This window comes from Hemicordylus capensis, chromosome 2 (genome assembly GCF_027244095.1).
Source record: "Hemicordylus capensis ecotype Gifberg chromosome 2, rHemCap1.1.pri, whole genome shotgun sequence".
NCBI lineage: Eukaryota > Metazoa > Chordata > Lepidosauria > Squamata > Cordylidae > Hemicordylus > Hemicordylus capensis.
The window spans coordinates 222,972,210-222,992,806 of NC_069658.1; the positions used below are offsets into that span (position 1 = coordinate 222,972,210).

Below are 20,597 nucleotides of genomic sequence, written 5' to 3' on the forward strand. Positions count from 1 at the left end.
ACTTTCTTCAGCAGCATCTTCCTTTTAAAGATGATGTATGGCAGAAGCTTTTCACCGTCGCCAAATGCCCCAAGCATCACTGTGAACCTGTTCATCTCGTTCCCAGTGGTCCTCAGTTTCACAGCTCTCTCCCCTTTCCTCGAAACTGTTTGCCAGCGAGGAAGATCAAAGCTCACTGGTGTCTGGTCAGCACTGGCAATGTTTGCAGGAGAGTACACGTGTTGCTTTCAGAGCTGCAAGATGAACGGTTCGTACTGTCAGAGGCAGTGCTCAAAGGCCTCTGGCAGACTCTGCACAAGTGACGTGCGCCTCCAGATGCAGAGCTTATGCCGCCTGAAGAGGTGGCCCCACTTTGCAGATGCCTTGAAAGTGACATGGGTATCGGTCCCGTGAGAAATCCTGATTGCTTTCGAGCGGATATCCCCAGTGGTGACAGCATTGTCTCTTGCTCATCTATCCAGGTCATACCTGAGCAGCTGCTTTTCAAGTTCTGGGTGCTGGGCCCTGCAGCCACACCCCGGAGTCTGTGAAAGCAGACTTTTAGACTGGAGATAGGCTTTATTTTTTCTCCAGTGGTGCACATTGGCCTCATTCACCCCAAATTTCTGCCCTGCTGCCCAGTTGCTGCTGCATTCCGCTGCAGCCGCAGGTTTAAGTTTGTAGGCAGTCATGCCGCTCACTCTTCTTGGTGCCATGCAGCTTCCTGCAAGGTGGGGAGGAGAGAGAAAGAATGACTCAGGCTCTTGACTCAGTCCAAGCAAGCATGCATGACTCTCCCCCTTTGCTAAGCCTACCCTGGCTTGCATTTGAATGGGAGGCTACATGTGTATTGTAAGGTATTCCCCCAAGGGGATGGAGCGAGGGAGGAAGGGTCCGGAGGACACCTGCTCTGACCCTGGCTACTGATCTCCCCCCCCCCGGACTGGGGGTGGGCAGACCCAGGCTCCACATGTTCTCGAGGCTGCACTAGCAGTCACTCATGGTTTTTTGCCCTTGGCCACCTGCTCCTTGCTCTCCTTTTGAGCTTGCAAGAGCCCGAGGTACCCGTGTGTTTGGTCTGCACAAGAGTGCCTTTACTGACCAGGTTGGATATAGTTGTTGCTCTTCTCCACATTGTAGCCAGCATCCACAAGGGCCTTCTTGAGGGCAGCCAGTGACACTCCATTGCATTCCTTGGAGGCAGGTGGACCAGGCTTTAATTCCCCCGGAGGCCAGGTCTACTCATAGGTGGCTAGGGTGGGTGGACCAGGCCTCCATTCTCCTGGAGGCCAGGTCTACTGTCAATGGGAGAGGAGCTTGATGTCACAGGCTTGCAACACACTATTCCAACTGCGCAGGCGAGCTGGAGTGCCTCACAGTTCTCAAGGGCAGCTGGGCTGACTGGTCAAGCCCAGCGGCTGCTCCTGCTCTGCCCACTGATGCTGCCACTGCCACCACGGGGGTTGGGGAGGCCTGCTCGGCTCACCCTCCACACCCCCATCCCCCAGCCATGCACATGGTGGCTAGAATTATTGAAGTTTTCAGCACCACAAGGCAGTGGCGGGGTGAGCGTGGGGTGGTGTGGGGTGGTGTCAGGAGGCCCCCCTGGACATTAGAGGCCACGGACTGGGGCCCCAGGGTGCGGGGGTAAGAGTGGCTCTGCCTATGGTGTTGGTGAAAGGCTTTGTGAGCTCAGTCATGGCAATGTGTTGGGAACATTGGCTATCCCAGCAAGTCCTGGGGTTGTCTGAGGACTCCTGAGCCCTGGGTGTGCTTGGGGAATTAGCAGTTGGGGTTGGGCTAAGAGGATCTATTGGTGGGGCTGGCTGGAGCTGAGGGTGGTGGCAGCCCAGTGTTCTGCCCCATGTGTACTCAGTGAAGCATCAGGGGCTCAGTGAAGCATCAGGTAGGGAATGGTCAGGCAGATCCTGGGGGGACCCTGGAAGGGAGTATTCCTTGGGGATGGGTCCTGAGGCAGATGAAGGTTCTCCTGCCAGGATGTCGTCCCCCCAGTCCTCATCCTCTGAGGGTTCCTCAGCCTGCCCATCAGGATCGGCTGGAGTCTCATGGGGTGGGTGTGTCTCTGACACTATAGACAGAGAGTGATGCAAACATATTTCTCCTCCCATTGAACTCTGAGGAGAGACGAGCAATATGGGGATTCTCTCCCCTGGCATTCCCTAAATTACAGTAATTCTTGATGAATCCCTGGGGATTTTTATCTACTAGAAATCCTGGACAAAACACACTTGCAATAAATACAGCCCAGGCTCTTCCAGTTGGGGCTGTGAAGGGGATCGGGGTCCTTGATGTCTGTCACTGTCTCAATCCATGGCTGCATCCCATGAAAGCAACTGCACTTCAAATTCTCTACTACATTCAAGCAAAGACCTCTCTGTGCTGTTATGTTCTGGTTACTCCTCTTGTTTTGGCTCCTGCCTCAGGCCGCAGTCCACATTGCACTGAAGAACAGGTGCACCTTGGCGAGACCCTTTAGATGCCAAGAAGATTATTACAGGCAAGGAGACCTCATTGTTGGGGGGAATTTGCCCTTCCGCAAATACATCTACTACAGATCTAGATTTGCTGAGTCTCCTCGTGAATGGCCTTCCTTCTACGATAGGTAAGTTTTCCCAAGAAAGTTTTGTGATGCAAAATCCACAGGTGGATTTTGTCATGCCCTGGTTTTTATGTGGAGCACTAGTTGCATTACTGGTGCCACTGGAGACAACAGTTCCCTGATTCCTAATACAAACATCAGCAGCTTGTAATGATTGCCTTCAGTCTGTGATGAGTTTTATTGTCTTGTGAATTCTTATGGAGCTTAGATTGTATCTGAGCCAGTAGCAAATCTATCCATCCTTCTCTCCTGACATCACCAGGGCATTTTTCACACAGGGCTTTTAGCTTGCATCTCCTCAAATGGAGAATGTGCATTCATATAGCCAGATTAACCCCCAAAGTCCCTGTGATTTGGGTTTTTCATTGCTTGTGTGGAAAAAAATGAAGCTTCACACTCAGTTTGGACACTTTGAGTTGCTTTTATTTGCAAAGTTTGACAACACCTCTTAGCCAAGAAGGAGTTTCCCTTGTTCCCACTTGCTGTGCAAATGAAGGACTAGGCCTTCGCTTAATAGGCGTCTTTGAACAAGGTGGTTCAATGGCAAAGAACTGCAAGACACAGCTTGCTTTTATAATACAAAATGGAGAAGTAAGTTAAACCTTTCCATATATGGTTATACAGTGATACCGTTAGTTTGAAATTAGCACGTTAGCTAATAACTTGCACGCGCGCCATGGAAGTCCCTGTTTCTTATTTTGCTATCGCCAGCAAGTTTATCTTTAACTTTTCTGCTGACTTGAACTTTTTTGCTTTCTGCTTTGGTAAGCATTGCTTGTTACTGGGTAAGCTAGCAGCTTTTAGGGATTTTCCATGACTTTTATAAATTCATCTTTAAAGCACTTGATATTAGGCCCCAAAAGCTTTGTTACCAACCTGAGTATTTGGCTATAATAATCCAGGTCTCCACACGTGTTAGAGTGTAGTCTGATTTATATCCACGGTAAAAAAATTCCACTATTTGCATCGGTTTTGGGGGGCAACTTTGAACTTGCAGTTAAGCCTCACAGTAAACTCGTGGTAAAACCTGCTGTGTGAAAAATGCCCAGGAGTGCTAAACAGTGTCCCTGGCACCTGGGAAATGTAGTTTCAGGGAGGTTGATGGTGGGAATCGGGTGTCCTGAGCTGGTGTGGTGTAATCCCTAAGAGAATGAGCTGTGAATCAGAACTTCTCCCATTCAAATCTTGTCTCCGCCAAACTCCCTAAGTAGTTGTAGTGAGGCAGCAAGGTGACAGGGGTGACAGAGCTTACCCCCCACCCCCAAGTTAGGCTGCACATGGCTGTGGCCATGCACACGCTCCTTGCTGTCCCCGGCTGATAGCGTGAATGGGCATGTGGTGGTCACAGAGCCATGTGGCCCTCCAGGACAGCCTCAGCAGGAACAGGCATCATGCACAGCCACACTGGGTGGCACACAGGTCCCCAGCACACCAGAGGGTTCACCGAGGCATGGCCCCGGCATCTTCCAGGAGCCATTTAAGGGAAAGCCAGCCGATTACGAGAGCTGGCATTCGGAGAGAGCTAGGCAGGCAAAGGCAGCTCAGTCACAGTGAAATGTACCAGCCAGCAGACTACCAGTGTGGAGAAGGTGGGGGAGGGGGAGGTGCACAGTGCCTCCCCTCTCCAATGGCTTACATGTGTAGGCTATGGGGACAGGGTCGTAAGCCAGGCCTCTAGGAAAACCAGGCTTCACAGTAGTCTTAGAACATTTCCTTTCGGCCTTGGCTCCCCAGTTGCCACATGAGGATCGTAATACTGGCCAATGTTACAGGGTTGATTGAAGGAGTGCATTAGGACATGTAAATCACTTTGCACATTCAAAAGGTGCTATATGTATGCTAATTCTGATTATGGGTCTCTGCTTCCCTGAGGTATCTGGTTAGCCACTATGAGAAACAAGATGTGGTTTGTAGGTGTGGGTCAAGGACACAGTAGGGATAGGCTTGAAATGCAGTTCAGCATCTGAACCACAGCACATCCCTTTAATACCGAGGGTTTACACAGCCCCTTTAACACAGAGGAGAGCAGGTCCATACCTGCTCCTCCTCCGCTTGCCACAACCATGCTGCCCATGCAAATGGCCACCATGCATGCATGGAGGCCATGTGTGTGTCGGCATTGCATAGGGGCAGCAGGGGGATGCCCAGCCAGCGCACGATCTTAGCTGGTGGGAGCGCCATGATTATGGAAGTGACAGCGAGCAGAGGAGCAGGAGGTATGGACCTGTTTTCCTCTATGTTAAAGGGCCTGTGCAAGTCCTTGGTTTTAAAGGGATATGTTGCAATTTGGATGCTGAATTGTGTTTCAAGCACATCCCTAGGACACAGTGTCAGCAATTGTTGTCAGGATGCAACCATAGGCAGTACAGCTTCCTGACCAGATCTTAAGGGAAAGAATCTCAATCCAAAGCAGCAGAAGGAAACCTTCCTTCTGAAATCAGTGGACCAATTTATCAGAAAGTAGAAACTTTGCATGGACGCTAAAGGGCAGCACAGGAAAAACAGGAGTTTCAGGGAGTGCCAAGGATCATGTTCAGTACATGCCCAGTAGAATACAGGCTAAATCAAATACTCTAACCTAAAATATGCTTCTCTTAGGAAATTTTAGCAAACTTGGAAAGGCAGCTCTAAAATTCAGAATGGCTATCCTGGCTTACCCAGGATAGGTGGCTATTCAGAGCCCAATGCTCTTTACCATTCATGAGCAGTGGCTAGTGGAGGGCACCGTCCACTATTCACTCTTCAATCACTTACTTTCCCCAGCTGTTGCCTCCGCAGCCTGCTTGTGGACTTCACTGGGAGCATTTGCCTGTCTACTGATGGGAGATGGATGCTGGGAAAGATGCAGCTGTAGGTGGATCACAGTCTTGACAGACCACATCAGCTCTGCTGAAATATATTAATGCCTTTCACCTCCCCTAAGGTAACTCTCCTTGTAGCCCTGTGCCCCATTACTATCAGCATGTCCTGGCCTTGGTGTTTGCCATCAATGAACTCAACAAGGATCTGGTGCTCCTACCCAACATCACGCTGGGCTTCCGTATCTATGATGACAATCAGAACACACAAAGGACCCAACAGGCCATCCTGTCTCTGCTCTCCACAAGAGCTCCAATGGTTCCTAACTATAACTGTGACAGGAAGACCAGGCTGCTGTCTGTCATAGGGGGTCTCGACTCCAGAATCTCAAGGCTGATGGCCTCCACCTTGGGCATCCTGAAGGTCCCACAGGTAAGGGAATAGCTGGAGGGGTTCTGTTGTATTAGTTCAGTGATACAGAGATGCAAAGGATGTTTTCTGACATCAGTTTTACAGAATCAATGGGTGTGTGGTGCTACTGTGTTGTTAGGGACGGACAAGGAACCACAACTGCAACACACAGAATCTGTGTTTGGCTGTTTGAGACATTTCCTCTTTTTGACTTTGGAATCAGATAGACCTTCTTCTGCCTTTGGCCTCTCTCTCATAGAATCACACTTTTCTTCCTCAGAGGCAGTTACATACTCTAATAGCTTTCTCTAAGGATTGAATCCCACATCACCAAGAATAACTGTGTCTTGACTTCAAAGACAACTTCCTTGTCCTTCCTTCTATTAAAGGAACACTATTAAAATCCTTATACATAATCATGCATGAAAACAATTACCTTTTATCAAAAGTGTATAAATCCAGTCCTATAATAATAATATAAAGAATAATATAAAGAAGTCCAAATGAATATTTCTTCTCAGATTCTCTCAGGCAATGTGATCAAAATCAGTGTGATGTCCTTAATAAAACTCCATGGATATTTCTTTAAAATCTGTTAATTGATACAAACTGTTCCAGAAATATGCCTAATAGTTCTTCACAATAGGCCAGTTGCATTACAGCTATTACGCAGTCTTCTTCAGTGGTTTTAATCTAAAAACTCTTTTCAGTCCCTCAATGCAGTCTGTTAGGAGTGTGCATGGAACTGATTCCAGTGGTTTGGTTCGAATTCGAGCCAAATTTGAACCGGCCCGCCAGACCACAAGCCGGTTCGGTCTGAGGGTCAAACCAGGCCAAACCAGTTCTAAACCGTTTGATTTGTCTGGAGGGGGGCATGCTTGTAAAGGGGAATCTGCTGAGGATTCCCCTTTACAAGCAAAGGGAAACCTTGCCTGCCTCAAAAACTCCTAATAGGGGTGGCGAGAGGGCATCTTGTAGTTGGCTGCATGGCAGTGGCAGCATGGCTCCTCCAGTCCCCCACCCCTGACTCAGCCCAGCACTCCAGCAAGGCCTGGTTCTGGCCTCTGTACATGCAGATTCCATTTGTGTGACCTCCGTGCACAACGTGACCCCTGTGCACACAATTTATGTGGCCTCCATTTGTGGAAGTCACACAAATGGTCTCCGTGGAGGCCAGAACCAGGCTGCACTGGAGAACAGGGCCCGGTCTGGGGGGTTCAGAGGAGCCATGCCACCATTGCCGTTACGCCGCACCACACAGCCGACTATGAGGTGCACTTCCACTGCCCCTATTAGGAGTTCTTTTTTAGGCAGGCAGGGTTTCCCCCTTTGCAGAATCCTCACCAGATTCCCCTTTCATTTTTGTGAATTTCCCCCCTTTTTGTCAAGGGCAGAGTGTCCCAATTCCAGCTAGAGAAGTAGCAGCAGCTGGTAGAGATGGTGAGGGCCGCATTTTGCCTCACTTGCTTCTGTCTTTCTTAGAGCTCCTCCTCCTCCTTACAAGGCAATGGGCTGTTCTGCTGGCCTCTGCAAGGAGAGGAATGTCCCAGCCCCAGCTGGAGAAACAGCATCTCTTCCAAAGGGCTCGTTCTCTTTGCTTGAGATGGGAAGATCAGGCAGGAGGGCGATTTCTTCCTGAGCAAGCAGGCTACTGGACTTGAGCACCAGGGACTTGGGGTTACTTCCTTGGCAACCCTGACTTTGGAGTGATCACTACATTATGGAGAGTCACACTATGTTTAGACATTTGTTTTTAAAGTGAAACTCTGTCTTCACTCAGCTTGGTTATGGCTCAGTCAATCCAGAGAAAACCATCTCTCCTTCATTCTATCGGATCGATCCCAATGAACTCCAAGAGTATGAGGGGTTAGTCCAGCTACTCCTGTATTTCCATTGGAACTGGATCGGGCTCATTGCTCTGGATAACGAGAATGGGGAAAATTTCATCCAGACTCTTACTTGGATGCTCACCCAGAATGACATCTGTGTGGCCTTCGTGAAAATGCTTCGGGAACTGGATGATCCTGCAAGGGATGCAAGTAAACCATATTTTCAATTCCAGGCTGACGTGGTGATTGTCTCTGGTGACTCCAATATTATAGCAAGATTAACAGCTATAATCTCTTTATGGGAATATCAGAATAAGCCTGAGCCTGGAAGGCTTTGGATCCTGACAAGCCAGTGGGATTTTGCTGCGGAGGGATTTCATGCAGAAGGGTCAGATCTCAGATACTTGCACGGGGCTCTTTTCTTCAAAGCTGAGATGGGATATGTACCCGGATTCAAAGATTTTCTCTCTACTTTAGATCCAAATTATCCCCAGGGAGATGTCTTTCTCCAGCACTGGTGGGAAATTGCATTTCATTGTGAGCTCCTGATACCAGGGGAGGTTGCTATAAGTCACATGAAAAGGTGTACAGGGGAGGAAAAGCTAGGAGACTTGCTACCCTCCATGTTCACAATGAGCATGACCAGCCACAGCTACAGTGTCTACAATGCTGTCTATTCCATAGCACATGCGTTACTCGCCGTGTATTCATCAGGATCCAAATGGGCCATGAGAAGGGATGGCAAGAAGCTTCTGAATCTGCAGCCATGGCAGGCAAGGTCTTTCCTTTCAATATGATTCCTCTTGTAAAGAGTCATAAATACCCCAGTCCCCTTGGGGGTGTCATAAAAAGTAGCCACCAGCCATCAAAAGAAGTCAGGTTCAGCATCTTCTTAACCACAGCTGCTCAATTTCAGCCCTCCTGCAGATGTTGGCCTACAACTCCCATAATCCCTGGCTATTTGCCACTGTGACTTCGAATTATGGGAGTTGCAGTCCAAAAACAGCTGAGGGACCAAAGTTGAGCAGGCCTGTTCTAAACACTAGTGACCATGGTAAAATGTATTTCAACCCACAATAGGTTGTGTAACATTTTATCTGTATCATTTTGATCTGCACTGACTGGTTTGGAGCTACTTTACTCAACACTAGTTTTCAAGATAGAATCAAGATAGAGGCAGATGATTTGGATTCCAGAGACCTCATCTCAGTCAGCTGATTACTAAGGGGCTACTTGACAAAAGTGTTGTATGCTTGTACTCCAGGCAGGAATGACCTAAGAGAATTGGCAAGGAACATTCCAGTTGACTGGGTAAAGGGATCAAGAGAAGGGCATATAGGTATGTAGGTGGTGGTGGAGAGGAACACAGAGAGAGAGAGAGAGCATATACATGTGCAAAAGAGAGAGTGCATTATTATGATGAGGACAGGGGATCCCACAACACACTTTTCTCTCAGATATTTCTTATGATGCCCTGAGGTAGTCATGAACTCAAGGGGACTGGTTGAGCAGGACATCTTAAAAAGCAAGGATACACCTAAATTAATTGACTAAACAGTAACTTAAAAGTCAGTTTAAAAGCCTATGTTTAATTTGCATGACCCACAAGTATGTAAAATACAGGACACGGAAGATCATTTACACATCCATCTTGGCTTTCCTCCTTTGTTCTTGATGCCATAAAATTAAATTCTCTCCTTACATATTTTGTAGCTGAAGTAGTATAATGTATTCAGTAAACATTTCTCTGTATACAGAATATTCCAGCTCAATGGGACTTTACTTTTTGCTCATGGCTATTTGAGGATGCCTAATTAGAACAGCGCTGAAAAGGGGAGACCCTTCTTGTGTTGTCAGCCCAGCAGTACTCTCTAGAGTTGGATGCTTTGGCCCAAAGACAAGTGGGGGAGTTATCCTAGGAGAATAACTCAAAAGCCACGGAGAACCCTCAGTCCAATATGAGGATATTAGCTGTCCAATAGGGCTGCACACTCATTTCAGAATAACTGGAACATTGTACTAAGTGGGGGTCTTTTGATACAATAGTAATTGGTTCTGAGACATAATTATGAATGGATAAATATGGCTATTTTTATTTACTTCCATTTGCACCCCTTCCTGTCCAATTCCTAGGAAATACTCCCTTATTCTCCAATAAGGGAGGATTATCTTACTCTCTGCACCATGGACTAGCAATGCATTGGCCTGGGGCATTCAGTCTCTAAGACCAGCAGCTGGATCTCAGGAGAGGAGCAAGCCAAGAACTAGGGATACACCAACATTCCCTCTCCATTTCCACCAGTATTTTCATCGGCAATGGAAATGGGGGTGATTTGGCAGGAATGGGAGCCCCCTTGAAATTCCTTACTAAATGTGGCAGGAAGGATCGTTTTCTTCTTGGCTTTCCTATTTTAAAAAGGCCTCTGGGAAAGCAGGCACAAGCAGTGGCAGACAAGCTGCCCACCTGGCACCATGCTCCTTGCTGCAATGTGCCTGGGACAGACCATCACATGACATGAAGCATCTTACTCTGGTGCATTCTAGGAAGGAAAAAGGCACCAATGGAAATATGGGTGGTGTTGGTGCTTCTCTCTGCTTCTCCCAGAGCTCTGCCAGATGGCAATTTTGATTTGGAAGGGCAGGTGTGTGTTCACATATTGTCCCAATTTCCATTGAAATCCCTCCGAGCTGTTGGGGAACAATCCATACACGATTCGGATTTTTCTTTGCACATTGGATCATAGCTCAATTAATGTCCAGGGTAAAAAAATTCAACTTTTTGCCTCAGGTTTTTGGGCAAATTCAAAATATCCAATATGCCTTGTAACTTGCAGTATTTCCCCCCCTTAATCCTGTAGTAAAGCCTGATGTCTGGTAAAGGCCCTGAGAGCTTTTTTACAGGTAATAAAGCAAGAATGTCATCCACAACACTGCCTTGGTAAGCTCCCTCCACTCCCTTCAAATATTCATTGAACTTTAATAATGCTCCCCACCCCCCAAAAGCTGTGGGGTTCTTTTGTATGGTGTCCCTCAGGGCTCCATATTGTCTCTGATGTTGTTTAACATCTACATGAAACTGCTGAGAGAGATCATCAAGAGATTTGGTGCAGAGTGCTATCAGTATGCATATGACACCCAAATCTATTTCTCCATGTCAACATCATCAGGAGAAGGCATAACCTCCCTAAATGCCTGCCTGAAGGCGGTGATGGGCTGGATGAGGAATAACAAACTGATAGGGATGTGCACAAAACCAGTTTGCCCGGTTCGGTTCGAATTCGATCAGGGTTCAAACCAGGAGGGGAGGTTCGGTTTTGATTTTGTTCGAAGCCCACCCCAGTTCGGTTCAAATTTGAACCATTTAAAACCAGTTTTAACTGGTTTGAATCTCCAAAAGTGGGTGGGGTGGTAGCTGGCACCCATGGGTATCGACCAGCCAACCCCCAAAGCAATTGGACACTCATGTGATTTTTAATGATTTTTAATGAATTTTTGAATTTTATTTTTATTTTTTCCTCATAGGGTATAATGGGACTTGAACAAGCCCATTATTCTCTATTATGGAGCACCCATGGGTGCCAACAGCCACCCAAACGCTGAAGCAATTGAACACTCCTACGATTTTTTATGAATATTTGAAATATTATTAATTATTTTTCCCATAAGGTATAATGGGACTTGAACCAGCCCATTATCCCCTATTGTGGAGCACCTAGGGGCACAAAAGTGGGGTGGGTGGTAGGCAGCCCGGGGTGCCTACCACCCACAAAACCCCAAGGCAATTGGATACTCCGATTATTGGTGAATTTTTAAAGTTTTTTTGAATTCCTCATAGGGAATAATGAGGATTCCAGCAAATGTATAGCTTCACATTGGGGGGAAAGGGGTGGCCTAGAGTAGAGTGTGGTGGGTGGTAGCTCTCAATGGGGGCAAGGAAGCTACCAGAATTATTTGAAAGGAATTGGGCAAAGGACTGATTTTTAAGTGATTTTTGAAGTTTACGTGTCTTTAAGGTTCTTCTCCATAAGGAAGAATGGAGGTTTCAGCAGCCCCATAACTGAACTTGGGGGGTGTCGGGGGGGCCCAGAGGGAGTGGTGGTGTAGTGCACAGAGGGTGCCAACCACCCACACGGGTTGCTAACCCATAGGGTACTGGTTTTGTTGTTTCTGAGGTGTTCTTAGTGTAGATTCTTTGGTAGCAAATGAGATTGGATTCATGGTTTGTCATTGAAAATCTCATAACGTTTTGTTGTCATTATTTTTTACCAATGTTTTAATTTCTCTTGTCATTATTTGTTTTAACTAATGTTTTAACTTTTCTCTTATTTTTTGTTGTAAACCGCCCAGAGATGTAGGTTTTGGGTGGTATAAAAATAAGTCAAATAAATACATACATACATACATACAACTGGGCACATATAACCAATTTGCACAGATTAAGTTAATTTTCACACATTAACTAATAAGTGCCCATTATTATTATTTTATTGTTTATTTATGCGATTTCTATACCGCCCTTCCAAAAATGGCTCAGGGCAGTTTACACAGAGAAATAATAAATAAATAAGATGGAACCCTGTCCCCAAAGGGCTCATAATCATTCACTGGAGGTATTGTGCTGGGAATGGATAGGGCCAGTTACTGTCCCCCTGCTAAATAAAGAGAATCGCCACGTTAAAAGGTGCCTCTTTGCCAAGTTAGCAGGGGATTAAAGGAGCATCTTTAGCTCTCTAAACTAAACAAAAGATCAATTTCATTTATTGTCAGATTCTTGACTCTTTGAGGAACATCCGCTTTAACACGTGTGCTGGAATGGAAGTATCTTTTAATGGAAATGGCAAAAGATCAGCTACCTATGATATCAAGAATCTCATCTTCTTCCCCAATCTGTCTTCCATGAATGTGAAAATTGGAAAAATGGATATGGGGGCTCCTCCCGGCCAGGATTTCATCATCAACCTAGATGCAATTGTGTGGCCTACCCAGGTAGGAAGGAAGTGAATCTGCTAGGGGGACAGAGGAAAATTGTAGCATGTTGCAGTCCTTTAGAACAAAAGATCTGCCTTACTAGATCAGAGCAACCATCAGCTTCATCCAGAATTCTGTTTCCAGAATATATCTATATCTATATCGATTTCTATTTCTATTTCTATTTCTATTTCTATATATCTCATAATGAGGGGCTCGGGAGTTATATAGATAGATAGATATAGATATAGATAAATGAGGTGCTCGGGATATATATATAATTGGAGCTTCTCTATACTGGTTCTAAATCCCCTGAGTGTCTCTGCAGAGATGTGGCTCTCCTAATCAATTATGTTTTCCCTCTTGAACAAGGAAATTCCTTTATTTCTGAATTCTGCTTGTTGCTGAGATGTTCCTAGCTCCTACAAAAAACCAGGGTTTTAACCTATTTCATTTGTATCCCATCCTTCCTACTGTCTTCTGATGCAAATAAACAACCAAGTTCAGAATGGGAGTATATGGATCTTTTGGATCCTGGGTCTGATGAACAGTGCTGGTACTAGAAAAAACATTGGCGGGGGGTGGTGGCACAGAAGGGGCAACGTGTATTTCTGGGTGGTTGAGTTGTGCCCCACTTGTTAGATTTCTTAAACAGAAATCGGGGGTGGGTAGGAGGGCAAGCATCCCCCCACCCCGACGGAGCATCCTTGCTTATGAAAGCTTGAGTTATGTTCCCATTTCCCAAGAAGTATTATCTACTGAAACTGAATGGAATGACCTTGAGATAAATGACCTCAGAAAAGTAGTACATCTGCTGGTCACCTCCAGACTTGACTACTGCAATGCGCTCTATGTGGGGATACCTTTGTACATAGTCCGGAAACTGCAGTTAGTCCAGAATGCGGCAGCCAGGTTGGTCTCTGGGTCATCTCGGAGAGACCATATTACTCCTGTCTTGAAAGAATTGCACTGGCTGCCGATAAGTTTCCGGGCAAAGTACAAGGTTTTGGTTATAACTTATAAAGCCCTAAACAGCTTGGGCCCTGGGTATTTAAGAGAATGCCTTCTTTGCTATGAACCACACTGCCCATTGAGATAATCTGGAGAGGTTCATCTGCAGTTGCCACCGGCTCGTCTGGTGGCTACTCAGGGACTTCTCCGTTGCTAGAGTGCTGGACTAGGACTGGGGAGACCCGAGTTCAAATCCCCATTCAGCCATTATATTACTAGCTGGGTGACTCTGGGCCAGTCACTTCTCTCTCAGCCTAACCTATTTCACAGGGTTGTTGTGAGGAGAAACTCAAGTATGTAGTACACCGCTCTGGGCTCCTTGGAGGAAGAACGGGATATAAATGTAATTAATTAATTAATTAAAGGCAGTGAAGACGCATTTGTTCACCCAGGCTTTTAATTAGACATTGTTTTAACTGTGTTTTAATTGTGTTTTAATAGTTTTAACATTTTAAATTTTAATCTTTTTATTGGTTTTTATTGTCTTATAAACCACCCAGAGAACTCGCGTTTTGGGTGGTATAAAAATTTAATAAATAAATAAATAAATAAATAAATAAAAATAAATGTGGCTTCCAGAGAAATACCTCCCCTTATGCTTACATTGATACTTCTAGTCAGCTATTATATACACTCCTGGACATATCCTCATCTACCCACCCTAAACATATGCCCTCTGTGAGTGGTCAGATGGAGGCCCAGGTTGGGTCAAGAGCAGATGTTGTTGACTACAACTCCCATAATCCCCAGCCAAAGGTCAATGAAGGTGGGGATGCTAGGGGTTGTGGTCAATAACATCTACGAAACCCTATTACAGGGAACACTAGTCACGAGTTATGTATGCCACTATTACTACTGCCATCCCCCAGCCCAAAATGTGGCCAACACAGTAAACAGGTGCACACCATTCCTGCCACCACTGCCTTATCCAGGTGAGCAGCAGTAGTCATGGCTTGGATAAGTCAGTGAGTGGGTGGCTATTCCTTTGCTGCCATCATTGCCACTCCTGAAGCTGCTGTGGTTGGGCACCCTGCAGTCTGTGTCCCACCTTCTGTTTGCTTCTCCCACTCCCTCCAGGCCAGTTGGGTTGAGCAGCAGCAAAACAGGGCAAAGGGGAAGAGAAACCGAAACAATGTACTAGAATGGTGCTGCTTTGTGTCCCCAAGACTTGGCAGCCCTGGAACAAGAAGGATCTGGACTTGGGAAAAGATGACGATGATGATGATTGATGATGTTGACAGCAACAACAATAACCTTTTTTTGTGATGGGACATGCTGCTACGCAGTACTGGCTCCTACCGGCATCCTGCCCTGCCCCCAAGCTCTGAAATCACCCAAGGCCGTGCCTGGGAACTCACTCCCTACCAGGGATTGCAGCAACGGGGAGAGCTTTGCCTTCATTCCCTGCATGTGTGATGCAAGGTGGCATGGCCAAGCTCTGAAAGCACCCTGCACAGCACTCAAAAACTCCCTCCCTCTCCCCCTAGGAATCGAAGTGGCGGGGAGGGCTTTGCTTTCATTTCCTGCAAGAATGAAGGCAAAGCTCTCCTCACCCCATCAATCCCTGGTGGGGAGTCAGTTTCTGAGCACCACATAGGGTGCTTTTGGAACTTGGCCATGTCTCCTGTGCATGTGATGTAAGGGGGCATGGCCTTGCAAGCACACAAGGGGTGTGGCCATGCAAGGGGGAGGTGTCATAGCAGCTCCTGGAGTATTACAAAAAAAAGCACTGATAATAATAATTAATAATTTAATATAAAAACCAGGGCTTCCACCCCGAATAACACACCTAACAATTCCCAGGACAGACCACTGAGTAATGGAAAAAACCCACTTCTTCCCTCCCCTCTAGAGAATCCCTTTGGCAAGGTGTGTGGAGAGCTGCTCCCCAGGTCACAGCAGAAAGGTCTCAGAGGGGAAGCAAGGTTGCTGCTATGAATGTGTCCGTTGTCCAGAAGGGACCTTTTCCAACCAGACAGGTACTTCAAACACAGACATCCAGATGAAAGTGCAGGACTTGCATAGAGTCAAGGGATGGGGAGGGAGAACTCCGATGACCTCATTCAGTTCCTTTATTGCTGTGTTGATTTGCCTCATCCTGCATTCCACTCCTCCTGAATTGCCCAAATCTAGAGATGGCAGATAGCCATTCTATTAGCCACCAACAGACTTGTCCTCCATAAATATTTCAAATCCCCTTTTCAGACCTTCTAAATCTGTGGTCATCAAGGCGGGAGAACTGGTTTTGTGGTAGCAAGCATGAATTGTCCCTTTGTTAAGCAGGGTCCACCCTGGTTGCACTTGAATAGAAGACTACATGTCTACATGCATGCAGGAGGTTCCAAGTTCCCTCCCTGGCAGCATCTCCACGATAGGGCTGAGAGAGACTCCTGACTGCAGCCTTGGAGAAGCCACTGACAGTCTGGGTAGACAATACTGAGCTAGATGGACCAATGGTCTGACTTGGTAGATGGCAGCTTCCTATGTTCCTTCTGTTCCTAGTGCCGGTGAATCCCATGGATTAATTACATGCGGCATGAAGAAGTACTTCCTTTTGTCTATCCTAAATCTTCTTCCAATCAGTTTCATAGGTTCTCTGAAACTCTGGTTCTAATGCTGTGTGAGAGGGAGACAACAATCTGAATACATGATCATTCAACTTTCTTGAGTGTGGACAGTATTGGCAAACACAAAAGATCTATTCAGACATTATGTTGTGCCTGTGTTCAGATAACTGTACACTTACATGATTTTTGTGTCAATGATTGTACCTGTGTTCATTCTAAAAGTGCACCTGGGTGCAGGCCTCCTCAAATGCATAAGAACACAAGAACAGCCCTGCTGGATCAGGCACAAGGCCCATCTAGTCCAGCACCCTGTTTCACACAGAGGCCTACCACAGGCCTCCAAGAGGCCCACAAACAGTGGGGGAGGGCTTGCCCCCTCTCCTGACATTGTTTCCCTGCAACTGGTATTTAGCAGCAACTTGCCTCTGAGGCTGCAGGAGACCTATTTCCACCAGATTGATAGGACTTGTCCCACATGAATTTGTCTAAGCCCCTTTTAAAGTCATCCAAAGTAGTTACCATCACCACATCCTGTGGCAGAGGGTGGTACAGATAGGAAGGGTACTGCTGTACCTGTGTTCAGCATAACATGTGAATAATTGTACCTGTGTCCAGAACTGTACCTCTGTGTACTGTACACAGATTGTAATGTATAAGTGTTGAACATAACAAGTACATAGAGTTTAAAAGACCATTTGTGTCATTTTTCGGGTACTTAAATCATGTTTACTCATTCCAGATGCAGTTCACTGTGGCCGATGCCCAGAAGATCAATACCCAAATGAGAATCAAGACCAGTGTATCCCCAAAAATTTCCATTTCCTTTCCTATCATGAGATTTTGGGATCTGTTTTGGCTTATCTTGCTCTTTTCCTTTCTCTGATCACATCTCTGGTGTTGGCAACCTTCTTTAAATACCGGGACACACCAATTGTCAAAGCCAACAACCGAAATCTCACCTACGTCCTCCTCATCTCCCTCCTGCTCTCCTTCCTCAGCTCCTTCCTGTTCATCGGCCGGCCTAGGAAGCTCACCTGTCTTCTCCGACAAACTGCTTTTGGCATCATCTTCTGTATTGCTGTTTCTTCTGTGTTGGCAAAAACTGTCACGGTGGTTTTGGCCTTTATGGCAACCAAGCCAGGAAACATGGCAAGAAAATTATTGGGGAGACAATGGGCACATTCCATTGTCCTGGCCTGTCCCCTTATTCAAGCTGTTATTTGTGCTTTCTGGCTGGTAGCCTCTCCCCCATTCCCAAACTTGGACTTCTATTCCCTGTCTGGAGAGATTATAGTGGAATGTAATGAAGGCTCAGCCACCATGTTTTATGCTGCTTTGGGTTACATGGGTTTCCTGGCCCTCATCAGCTTCATGGTGGCTTTCCTCGCTAGGAAACTGCCCGACAGCTTTAATGAAGCCAAGTTCATCACCTTCAGCATGCTGGTCTTCTGCAGCGTCTGGGTCTCCTTTGTGCCCACCTATTTGAGTAGCAAAGGGAAGTCCATGGAGGCCATGGAGGTCTTCTGCATCTTGGCCTCCAGTGCTGGTCTCCTGGGCTGCATCTTCCTCCCCAAATGTTATATCATTGTCCTGAGGCCCAGTCTCAACAGCAGAGATCATCTGATAAGGAGAAAGCATCAGGGAACTTAATACTGCAGCATTCTCTTCAATTTGTCTAGTTTTTGGTTCTGAATAAGTAGTGTCTGACCCGCAAGGTTGTACTATACTGTGCTTACTTTTTAACCAAATTATGCACCCAACATGATGCTCTTGGACTGTTTCAACTTTTTTTTAATGTATTGTGAGCGCCCCCTTGGGGACATTTATGCTGAAAGGCATTAGCAACACAGACAAAGATATATGAGTAAAATAAAATTAAAATGTTTGTTAGCCTTAAAGTTGAAAAACAAGTCTGTTCTTCCTCTCACCATACCCCACCATACAAAAAGAGATTTTGAGAGTAGAGGATTAAATCATGCAAAATGCAACGTTGGCAATAGATATCAGCACAGTTGTTTTAACTGTTTTTTACTCTGCTTTATATTTGTGTTTTAAATTGTGTACACCACCTAGATACACATATAAATATATGTATCTATGCATACACACACACACATACATGATAAATCAATAATAAATAATGAATAAATTGTGGTATGATGTCTCTCCTAGCTGTATGAGCCTGCAGGCAGTTCACATTTTCCCTTTTCTATTACACAAGGCATCATCTGGATCAGCTATCTATGCTGAAGAAGTCAGAAATAAAATGTAAGAGAAGCTTCAGCTCCTTTTCCTGTCACCCACCTTCTCAGCTTATAGAGGAGAAGAGTTGGATTTATTACATGGGGAAGGAAAACTGGGAAGAGGCCTGATGAGATAAAATGGATTTCAGGTATTTTTATTAAGCACAGTTTCCTAGGGATGTGCACAAAACCACCTGGCTTGGTTTGAGTTCAAACCAAACTTGAACCACACCAGGCCAGTTTGGTTTTGGCCCCCTCTGAAACCACTCCACCCTGTTTGGTTCGGTTTGGGGGGGGGGAGGCTTGACGTATATATAATTTCCTCCGGGAGGCTTTTCCAATGTGGTGGGAGGTCTGTGGAGGTTCCCCCTCCCCCTGCCAGACTTCCTTCTATTAGAAATCACCTGGTATGGGCATCTTTGGCCCTTTCTGGGCTTGTTTCCTGGCATGGTGGCCATTTTGGAGGCCTCCACACCTGCTCAGGGTCCCTCTGTACAGGCACAGTGCCCTCCAGAATGGCTGCTATGCCAGGGAATAGGCTCAGAAAGGCCCAAAGACACCCAAACTGGGTGATTTCTAATAGAATTAAGGCTGGCAGGCGGAGGGGGTACCTCCGCAGACCTCCCGGCCACCTTGGAGAAGATCCCAAGAGAGGTTAAGTTAAAATAAAAAATAAAAAATAAATACAAAATGTTCATTGAACCCCCAAACTGTGGTGTGTGTGTGTGTGTTTGGTTTGGGGTTGAGCCCAACCAGGGGTGATTCAACTCGACCCTGAACCTTCGAATGTTGAACTGGTTTGGATTCGAGCCGGTTTGCACACCCCTACATTTCCCTACTCCCATTGTGTACAATAAACCGAATGTGCAGTAAAACAGAAGGTGTATTCATGTGTGTCCTCTACTCCATTTCCAAGTGTTGGTCACTTAGACTTAACACCCTTTGCTTAAAAAAAAAAAAATCCTTTCTGCACAGAAAATCCCTCCTAATGTCTAGCCTGAATCTGAGAACTTGTAATTTCAACTCATTGGTTCTTAGGAGCAAGAGAGAACCAATCCTCTCCTCTTTCTATGAGGCAACCCTTCAGATCTTTGAAGATGGCTACCATGTCTCCCTTAGTTGTCTCTTCTAAACATAACACTAAACATAGCCGCTCCTTCAACCATTCCTCATAGGACTGAGTTTCCAGATCTTTTGCATCTTGGTAGCCCTCTTCTGAACCCTTGGATTCCAGTTTATCAACGTTCCAGAACTGAACACAGCATTCCAAATAAGGCCTGGCCAGCACAGAATAGAGTGATCACTTCTCATGATCTAAACCAGGAGTGTCAAACTCAGTCATGGAGTGGGCTGGATTGGATTCCAGTGCCCCTCCAGGAGGCCACACCCTCCTTCTCTCACCGACCTCATGCCTTTTGTCTTCCTCCTTCTTCCATCCTCTTCTTTTCTTCTTTCCTCTCCCCTTTTTTTACACTAGAATATGCTCAAGGGAAGTTTGATTTTGATTTTTAGAAAGAATTCTGAATAACATACTGCCCCACGATCTGCAGATATACCACATTTTGCATGGACAATCCTGCCACTTAAATTAGCTGAATTCACTGAGAGGAGAGCTGGTCTTGTGGTAGCGAGCATGACTTGTCCCCTTAGCTAAGCAGGGTCTGCCCTGGTTTCATTTGAATGGGAGATTACATGTGTGAGCACTGTAAGCTTCCCCTTAGAGGATGGAGCCACTCTGGGAAGAACATATAGGTTCCAAGTTCCCTCCAAGTTCCCTCCCCATCCAAGATAGGGCTGAGAGAGACTCCTGCCTCAACCTTGGAGAAGCCACTGCCAGTCTGTGTAGACAATACTGAGCAAGATGGACCAAGGGTCTGACTCTGTATATGGCAGCTTCCTATGTATGTACCTTGCCTCCTCTGCTGCCACAAGGATGCCCACAGAGGAGCTAAACAGTGCACCACCTTTGTTGGGCATGTGAAAAGCAAGCAGGGAAGTGGCAGCGGGTGGCTTCTCGCACTCCGGGCAGCAGTGCACTATTTAGCAGAGCAGGAGCACTGAAGGCCACCCCGCCCCCACACGTGATGGCAAGCAGCAGCAGCAGTAGAAGTGCTGGAAGCCGCCCCGAGTCCATGGTGACAGGAACAATGAAGGTTGCCCCCCATCGCTG

General features: G+C 46.3%; 1 protein-coding gene across 2 annotated transcripts in view; it reads left to right on the forward strand.

The window, feature by feature from the left end:
- Positions 1-18,338, forward strand: part of LOC128348123 (vomeronasal type-2 receptor 26-like) — a 35,845-nt gene extending 17,507 nt beyond the window's left edge. The window contains exons 3-7 of one of the 2 annotated variants that reach the window (XM_053303737.1): positions 2,424-2,602; positions 5,523-5,830; positions 12,406-12,624; positions 15,470-15,596; positions 16,924-18,338. In XM_053303737.1, the coding sequence (XP_053159712.1) occupies positions 5,714-5,830; positions 12,406-12,624; positions 15,470-15,596; positions 16,924-17,834 (1,374 nt within the window). In that variant the 5' untranslated portion in view covers positions 2,424-2,602; positions 5,523-5,713 and the 3' untranslated portion in view covers positions 17,835-18,338. The remainder of the gene's footprint in view (positions 1-2,423; positions 2,603-5,522; positions 5,831-12,405; positions 12,625-15,469; positions 15,597-16,923) is intronic. The other variant, XM_053303738.1, reaches the window with a different exon arrangement.
- Positions 18,339-20,597: the final 2,259 nt, after the last annotated feature.